The 9,884-nt window shown below is 24.1% G+C and overlaps 1 protein-coding gene across 1 annotated transcript; it reads left to right on the forward strand.

The window, feature by feature from the left end:
* The first annotated feature begins 1,670 nt into the window (after positions 1–1,670).
* Positions 1,671–8,295, forward strand: LOC124941450 (glutathione S-transferase U17-like). The gene is made up of 3 exons (XM_047481786.1): positions 1,671–1,686; positions 7,395–7,720; positions 7,855–8,295. The coding sequence occupies exons 2-3, from the start codon at positions 7,397–7,399 to the stop codon at positions 8,224–8,226; spliced, it is 696 nt and encodes a 231-aa protein (XP_047337742.1). The 5' UTR covers positions 1,671–1,686; positions 7,395–7,396; the 3' UTR covers positions 8,227–8,295.
* The last annotated feature ends 1,589 nt before the right edge of the window (positions 8,296–9,884 follow it).

Raw genomic sequence — 9,884 nt, forward strand, 5'->3', positions numbered from 1 at the left:
TTATAATTTTAAAAAATAATTAATAAAATAGTGATGAAGTCATGATTTTTCATCGTGTGTATGTTTGCTTTGATACTAACTTGATGTTAGTTAGTTGTTTGAACTATAATAGGTATTGATATATGTTTTCAAAAACATGTTTTAAAGGTCAATTACTATTAAGATTTTGATAGAGATGACAAGAAAGGAATGTTCCAATTGTTTGAGCTTGGATGGAGATAGATGTTGGTTTTGTCCTCTTAGTTAGAGACCTAATTTGGTGTGGGTTTTATTTAGGCCTAGAATATATATAATGTGAACAAACATTATTTTTTATTTAGGTTTTCAGTGGGTTTTACAGAACAATAATAGAAAACAAAGAAAAAACAGATTTAGGAGTTTGAGGTAGTAGTTAAAGAAGATTTTCGTTTTTTGAAATTTTCACCGTTTGATCGACTTCAAACGTTGACATCTTCTTGAATATTTTTGGGGCTACGTTCTGAACGATAAAGATATGTTTTTTTAAGATTTCTAAGTCAATTTAAGAGAAATTAGAATTGCAAAATTGATAAGGGTGTTGATCATGTTTTTCTTGTCTTAGTTGTTATTGTCAAGATTGTTGTGTGCTCTTCATACAATTGATTAGACTCTAGTTTGGTTATATCTAGAGTGAATCCTTACTTGTAACCTTGTTCATGATAGTGGATTGTTAAGTGACATATTTAGGTCTCGTAAATTTTACTCTCGATTTGAAAAGAGGTTTTCCACGTCGAAACGTGTCTTGCATTGTCGATTCAATTTCATTGTGTTTTATTCGTCCCTTATACTCAAGTAATTAGAAAAATGTTCTCTTTTGAAGAATATATTTCCCCTTCAATAGAAAATAAGGATTCATTGACTTTTGTCTTATAAACAACTTATGCAAGCCTTGTTCGGTCCAGATTATTTAAATAACCTAGAGAGAAAATTATTATTGATGATGATTTTGATGAGATGAAGATGTTTTTTTGGTAAAAAAAATATAAAAGGTATTGATATATATAAATAAAAAATAATAATAATTTAAAATAATTAATATTTTAATTAATAAATTAAATAATTTGATGAATAATAGTCATAGTGAAATGATTTATTTTTTTAAGTTATTTAAATAACTCAAATTTAATAAGGCCAATATATTTATTTTGAGCATGAATAAAGTTTCACTTTAATATAAAACATGCATGAAATATTTTATTGTTTTTATTGTAGAAGAATTGTTTTATATAGTTGTTATTAATTGATCTAATTATTTTAGATTCAAACTATTTCAAATTACAAGATTGGACTTGGGGCTTAACTTAAGAAGGGCCGAATAAGAGTTGGGCTTACAAGAAGTTTTGATAAACAAAATAGAAAAACAGAAAAAAAAATTCAATAAATGACAATATTATTATTAATCAAGGTTATATTTACCAGTCAAAATAGTGTAAGAGCTGGTTGGGTAGTGAGTTTATAAAATACATTTTGGTTTATTTAAAAATATTGATTTTGGTGATTTTAAGAAAATAATTTTTTTTTTGTAAATTTATTTAAAGGTTATTAATATATATTGATAAAATATTTTTTTTTTAAATAAAAAATATTTTATTATTTTAATTAATAAATTAAGTGATGTAAATATAAAGAGAGTTGATTATAATTGAATTAAAAAAAAAAAAAAGCCTAACTGTACAATTTTATTATTATTATTATTATTTTTTCTTTTTTATAGTATTTTAATAGAATTGATGAACTTATCTAAACTATTTAAATATGTTTGTTTCATTTATTTATGTTAGAATATAATTATTTAATTGTAATAAGACCTTACATTCTTAAAAATAATAAAATTATTTAAAATATAAGAGTTAAAAATTAAAGTATTTAAATTTAATTTTGTATTTATAAGAAAAAAATAAAATAAAAGAGTTGAAAAAATTATAATTAAATTAAAATCATACTATAGAGACAGAGGAAGTTGGGAAAAAAAGAACAAAAATGTACTGAATAAAAGAGAAAAAATAAAACAGAAATAAGTAAAAGAAATAAGACAGATTTTAGTGTGTTAGATCGGTTTTAAAAAATTAACTTATAAGACTTATTTTGAACCATTTTTATACATTCTAACAAATAAATTAAACCAGATAATATTTGAGAAAACAAAATAATTCTACAAGTTCACTAACAAATAAACTCAAATTTATTAGATCCTTTTTAATAAATTGTTAGAAAAACAAAAGAAAGAGTAACACACTAAATTACTGTTTATATTTCACTTCCAACTCAATTTAATAAATAAAAAAATTAAACTTGAGATTCATGATAGTAATTATTAATTAGTACAATCAATATATTAAAGAATTGAGATTGATGCAGCAAATCCCCAGTCTCCACCTTCCCAATATCAATATTGCAGTATTAATTAATCTCCAAAGTTTTCTAAAACCTATATTGACTCCTCAATTATTTTGTAATGTTCATTTTAGAGCAAATAAATATTTAATTTCTAAAACTTGATCCCATTCAAAGATTAATTATACAGTTTTCACTTTGACATGTTTCTAAATTATAAATTATAAATTATAAATTATTCAAATTATTAATTAAAATAATTTTTTTCTTTATATTCCAAAAAATTATTTGAGACTTGATAGGTCGTTTTTCTATATCAATGAGGTTTGAATTTTAAATTTTTTTCTTATAAAGCTCAAACTATCACAATTAACTACTTAATTGTATTTACAAACAAATAAACAAAATAACAATTTTTTGTTTTTTTAATTAATTTCAAGCATTACACATTTAAGGTATTTAAACAGTTTTCGACAATTTTAAACGTGCATATTTCAAAAAAAATCTCAATTTAAAATATAAATACATCTAAATTAGTACAACATACACAAAATTATGTCTTTATAAATTCTTTGAAAAATAATAACAAATCTATTTCTCTTAAAAAAAATTAAATATTTTCTTAAATAACACATTATTTTAGTAACCCAAACAAACTTTCACAAATTAGAGTATTTAAATTTTGAAAACAATACTATAATTGTAGTTCATAAATGTTTTAAATAACATGTCTTTAAAGGTCTATTATTATTATTATTATTATTATTATTATTATTATTATTATTATTATTATTATTATTAAGACTTTAATAGAGATGACAAAAAAAAAAAAAGGAATGTTCCAATTGTTTGAGCTATAATTGAGATACAAAATAAGTATTCATGGATCTTGTTTTTTAAGCAACTTATGCAAGATATTGATTTTGAGTATTGATAAAGTTTCACTTTAATATCAAATATGCATTGAATCATTTTTTTAATTTATTTTAGAATAAATGGATCATGTTAATTTGACAACAGGAGATCTCATGAGTTTATATAGTTGTTATTAGTTTATCCAGACAAAAATGTATTTTTTTTAAATATCTTATTTGAATATCAATTTAGATGAAATAATGACCCTACTTTAATTATGTATATATTAACCAACTTTATTATTTTTTCGTTCAAAATCGACTCTACTCAAGTTTCAGGTATTTTCATACCTCTCCACTTATATGCAAATAGAGTAAGAAACGAAGAATAATAGATTTTTAACATTAATTTTGAAAATGTGCTAAATCCATTTCTGTTTTAGAATAAAATTGCTCAACTAGACACAATCTCAAATGGAACATCAATATTTGTCAATAAAATATTTCAGATTAAAAAATTAGCACTGGGGGCTTAACTTAAAGAAGGGGCGAAGAAGAGCTGGGCTTACAAGAAGTTTTGATCAACAAAATTGAAAAATAGAACAAAAAATTGTAAGTTATTTAAATAAAAGTTTATTTTTATACTAATATTTAATCAACTTGATGGACATTTGAAAACTATTTTAAATAGAGAAACACGTGAATTATTTTCTAATATTATATATTGATTACTTATAAAATGGTTATATGACAAGATTGAACAAAGTTTATTTGATATTATACACACTGATAATTCAAATAAATGTTGATAAACTCATATAAAATTGTTCAAGATTGATGATTAATTGAAGTGGGGTTATGATTGAAACTGTAAAATTGTGGTAGATCTTTATAATAAAAAATTTAAATAAATAAATAATAATATACATATGACAATAGTATTATTAATAAGCTATATTTTACTAAGTCATAATAGTACAAGAGATTGTTAAACGTTTAAATAAATTTTAGTTTATTTATAAAATATAGATGGATGATTTTGAGAAGTGATTTATTTATAAAAATATTTAAAAGATATTAATATATAATGATTATAATGATAATTTAAATAAAAAAATAAGATTTTTAATTAATGAATTAAATGAGGTGAATAATAAGAGGGTAAATGAAATAATATTTAATTATATATCCTTGAATTTTTAAACTTAAATTAAGGCATCGAATTTTATTTTTCCACGTTTTTCTATATGGGATGGGGGCAACCCAATTCCCGGGGCCGGCACTGAACCCAAGCCTACCATGATAATTATTATTATTATTTTTTTAAATGTCCATATATATTAAAAATAAAAAAAATATTGTTTAAGTACAGCGACAAAACATTACATGAAAATAACAAATAAAAAATAAGAAAAAAAAATACTTAATATGTTATCGAGTTCGTAAATACTCGAGAAGAACGATTAACTCTCTGACAAATTTTACTGGATTTTCTGAACGAATATCAGAAACATCATAATAATAGTATTATGAATGATACTCATCGAACGATTACGATCATTGAAAGTTTGACGATTTCTCTCCAACCAAATAGTCCATCAAAAAATAATTGGAATGATAACCCAAATATGTAGGTCTGTCATATCAGTCACATCAATCCAAATTTCTCAATAACTACATAAAGACTCAGACATCACTCAATGAATCCCAATAATACTACACAAAAGACTTCAAATACTAGTCATCCATTGAAAATACAAATGTAAGTGAGTTGTCTATTCAATCTTTTCTTGACATATACGACTAACCATAATACAATCTTGTTCATGCACATATCATCGATTAGAATTCCACCAGGAATAACGTTTAATCCAAAGAACGAGATTTTAAAGGCAATCTTTGACTGCCAAATTTTTTCCAATAAAAATTATATGGAATCATCTTAACAAACAACTTATAATAATGAATTATTACTTATTAGTTTGACTTTTTACAGCATTTTAGTCTAAACTTATCTAAACTATTTAAATATATTTATTTCATGGATTTATGTTAGAATATAATTATTTAAATGTAATAAGACTGTACTTTTTTTAAAAATAATAAAATTATTTTAAATATAAAATGATAAAATTTAAAGTACTTAAATTTAATTTTGTATTTATAAAAAAATAAAAAAATAAAGGCTAAAGTTAAAAGTTAAAAAAATGATAGAACTAGATAGAGGAAAGTGTAAAAAATATAAATAAAATGAATACTAAAGAAATGAGAAAAAATAAAATAAAAGAAATAAGATGAATTTTAGAAGTAGGTTAGATCAATAATTTTAATGAGTAGTATATTTTAATTTGTTATTATATATATGTATATATTTTTTTAATTTTTTTTTACCGTAGACTTTTTTGAATCATTTTTACAAATTCTAAGAAATAAATTAAATCCGACAATATGAAAGAAAACAAATAAACCTAACTACAAGTTCACTAACAAATAACTTGCATAATAGAATAAAGTGATTGTTCTCTGAAATTTGTATAATTTTTCAATCAATTTTTTAAAATAAATTAGAAACAAAACAAGAAAAAAGAGTAACACACCAAATTACTGTTTATATTTCACTTGAAACTCTATTTAATTAATAAAAAATTAAATTTGAGATTCATAATAATAAGTACAACCATATATATAAAAAAAAATTGAGATTCATGTAGATCCTAGCAACTCTGCAGTCTCCACCTTCCCAATATTAATTAATTACTCCGAAGTTTCCTGAAACTATATTGGCTAGGCTCTATTATTTTATATGTTCATTATTAAGCAAATAAATATTTATTTTTGTAAAACTTGGATCCCATTCAACCGTTTTCACTTTGGATGAGTATATATAATTTGACATGTTTCCAACTAATATATTATTTAAATTATTAATTAATATAATTTCATTTTTTTTACTTAAATAAAGTTTTTTTACATCATATAATTTTGTTTCTAACTCAAATATATATATAAATTGGTACATTTGGTATTTTAGTCTCGAATTTGAGTTGTTTTAATAAATGAGTTTGAACTTTGAATTTAGTTATATATGACTCAAATTAGCACAATTTTAACAATTTAAAATTTGTTCACAAACGAATTAATCTATGTTTTGTTATTTGACAAATAATTTTCATTTCTTAATTAATTTATCACATTTGTAAAAATAAATAATAATTTTGTATTGTTTCGACTTTTCCAATTATTTTCACGCATTACACATTTTTAAGTCATTTAAACAGTTTTTGAGAATTTTAAACGTGTATATCTAAAAATAAATATTAATTTTAAAATAATAATACATACAAATCGGTATACCATACATAAAGTTATTGCGTTATGAAGTCCTTCAAAAATAAATATCAAATCTATTTCTCTTAAAAAAAATCAAATATTTTTTTAAATGTAAAAATAAATATTAAATCTATTTCTCTTTAAAAAAAAATCATATATTTTTTTAAATTATACATTTTATTTAGTCAACCAACCAAAAAAACCATATTAGTTGTTAGACTCATTTTATTGAGTTAACGTGTTTTCTACCATTTCAACATGACTTTCAACCTCGAATTGTGAACTTCGACAAATTAGAATCCGTAAATCTCGAAAATAATATGTCCAAAACATCTCTCAATATTATTTTATTTAAAAATGTGACAAATTAATTAGAAAAAAATCGATACATTAAAATAAGAAGATAGACGTTTTGTTCATTTGAAAAAGTTTCAAATAATTAAAATTTGATAGTTCGAGCATAATAAAAAACTTGAATTCGAGTGTTTGACCCTTAGTTATTGAAAGTTTGGGTTAAAATTATAAATTCAAATAATGTTGTCCAAATAACACTTTAGATTCAATTTGTAAATATAAATTAGAGTTTCTGATTTATTTCACTAATTTAAGTACATGATCACATGTAAAATCTGCAGTTTAATTATTATTTTTTAGTTATATATATATTTAATATGTCCACTATCTTACAAAATCAGGAAATATTATATTTTATCAAAGTTGACTCTAAAATGAATTATTTTTCCCATGTTACCAAGCCATGCAAGAACCCTTATAAAATCTCCAATAACTTAGCAATTACTTCATCAAATCATACCAAAACCCCTTAATTAAGCATCCTTAGTTTCTCTTTAACCGGATCAATGGCAGGAAATGGTTCTTCAGTTAAGCTTTTGGGTTTATGGCCGAGCCCTTACGTCAACCGTGTTCAAATCTCCCTTAAACTCAAGTCAATTGACTATGAATTTATCGAAGAACCATTCGGCCCCAAAAGTGACTTACTTTTGAAGTCAAATCCTGTTCACAAGAAAATCCCTGTATTTTTTCATGACGATAAACCAATCTCAGAGTCCCTTATCATAGTTCAATACATCGACGAACAATGGACTTCCGGTCACTCAATCCTCCCCTCGGATCCACTTGATCGTGCCACTGCCCGTTTCTGGGCTGCCTATGCCGATGACGAGGTAATATTCAAATCATTAATTGATCAAACATTTAATATATTTATTTTATATAAAAAACTAGCATTATACCCCCACAACTATTTATTGTCCACGTTTATTATTGATCAAATTTTCAATTAATTGTGTCTTTGTAGTGGTTCCCTGCTTTAAAAAACATTCTCATGGCATCAGAAGAAGAAAGATTGGGGTTAGTGGTTAAGATGAAGGATGGTTTAGCATTTTTAGAAGAAACTTTTATTAAATCTAGCAAAGGGCAGAAATTCTTCGGAGGAGAGGACATTTCATTTCTCGACATTGCGTTTGGAAGCTTCTTGGGGTGGTTGAAGGCGGTAGAAAAGTTGACGGAAGTGAGTTTTCTAGATGAATCGAGTGTTCCGCATCTCGTGGTTTGGGCAGATAACTTCCTTTCGCATGAAGCTGTAAAGGGTATCATACCAGAGCCGGATGCACTAGTGGAAGTGGCTAAGATGATCAAAGCTATGGTCGAATCTCAAGCTAAGAACTAAATCCCTGTTTACTTTGGAGTTATGTTTTTTTAAGAAACCAATAAAAGGCTTCAAGAATAATGTTTCCATTTTGTTTGTTATTTTCAGTTTTTAGTTTATTTGATATGTTTAAGCAATAATTTGGGTATTGTAATTTTTTTTATGCATGTTGCACAATAATAATAAGAAGAGACTTTTCTCTTTTAGTTCTTTGTTAAGTTTCATTTTGAGTTTTATAGTGTTTCTCTCTTGTGTGGATTTCTTTTTAATAAAAAGAAATTTAGTACTGGTCATATTCACTGAAATAGAGTGACTAATTTAAAAAACATTTTATTTTATAAAACTTTATATAAAATAAATTAAAAGTGTATTTAACTTAATTACAAACATAGAATTAGGTTTGAATGAAAAATTATTAATATATATAACTAATTAACTATATTCTAAAAGCATTATTTGATCTTAATCAATGTTTATAAGATAGTTGAAAAAACAAGTTTTAAATAAATTTATATAAATAAATATTTGTTCAAATTCAGATCTAAATCCGGATCTATGAAATATATATATATATATATATATATATATATATATATATATATATATATATATATATATAAATATATATATATATATTAACAAAATTAATTAATGATTAATAAAAAACAATTGGAGATCTATATATTAAATTGTATGAATAATTTATGCAATTAAATTTTTCTAAAGAGAAAATTCAACAATAATGCAATTTGTTAAAGCTAACGAACTCATTTGAATTCATAAATGAGGATGGTTGAAATAGAGCGAACGAACCAATGAAATCGTGTTGGAAGAATCTTTACCAAATATTATGAGCACTCATAAATAAAAACTAGACAAACCCTAATTATGATTAAGAATGACAATCAAAAGACCCTAAAAAATTGATTTGTAGCATTTATATCTTCTAAAAAACAGAGATTACAAACATAAAAGAGTACATTCAAACCTAAACATCACAGCCTAGCATTTTCGCATGTCATCCGTTTTCATTGAGAGTCTTTGTTCCCCTTCCTATGACGATGAAATGGGATTGTATTGAAGATGATGACGTGTATTAATGTTTCTCATTTTGAATTCTATCTTTGTACGAGCCATTCTGATTTGATAGAAAAAATTATTTTTGAGAATCCAGGGTTTTTACCTTTCTTATCTTCAACTTGAATTTTTGTGTTCTTGTTTTCCTTATCTTCGGTTTTAGCTTCAGATTCCACATCGGTTTTAGAATCTTCTTTATCGGCTTTAAAATTCTTTGTTTCAGCTTTAAAATTCTGGGTGTCTTCCTCTTTAGTTTCTCAACAACAACTTGAGGTTCATCTTTTATTTCCATTCTGAACCTTATAGCAAGTTTTCTTTTCCTCTTCATCTTGATCCCTTTTACTTTCTTTCCTTCATTATTTTTCATTTTCTCATAATCCTTCTTGTTTTTTCTACAATTGTTTGATCTTTGAGTTTAGCCTCCTTTATTTCCTTCTTTTTCTTTTTTGCTTCCTAGTTTTTCTAGTTTTTATGCTCTTCTTCTTTAGCTTTATCACATTTATTGTACAAGAAAGTGTTACAGAAAGCACACCTTTTTGATCTCCATTCATAAGAGACCTCCATGACATTGTGCTTTCTTTTCCTGTCAACAATTGGCATTT

The sequence above is a fragment of the Impatiens glandulifera genome, chromosome 1, assembly GCF_907164915.1.
Source record: "Impatiens glandulifera chromosome 1, dImpGla2.1, whole genome shotgun sequence".
In the NCBI taxonomy this organism is placed as follows: domain Eukaryota; kingdom Viridiplantae; phylum Streptophyta; class Magnoliopsida; order Ericales; family Balsaminaceae; genus Impatiens; species Impatiens glandulifera.

Excerpts from the sequence above, each read along its gene's own strand:
- LOC124941450 (XM_047481786.1), top strand. The coding sequence starts at position 7,397 with ATGGCAGGAAATGGTTCTTCAGTTAAGCTTTTGGGTTTATGGCCGAGC. Across the intron at positions 7,721-7,854 it reads CTGCCTATGCCGATGACGAG|TGGTTCCCTGCTTTAAAAAA; the intron begins GTAATATTCAAA and ends GTGTCTTTGTAG.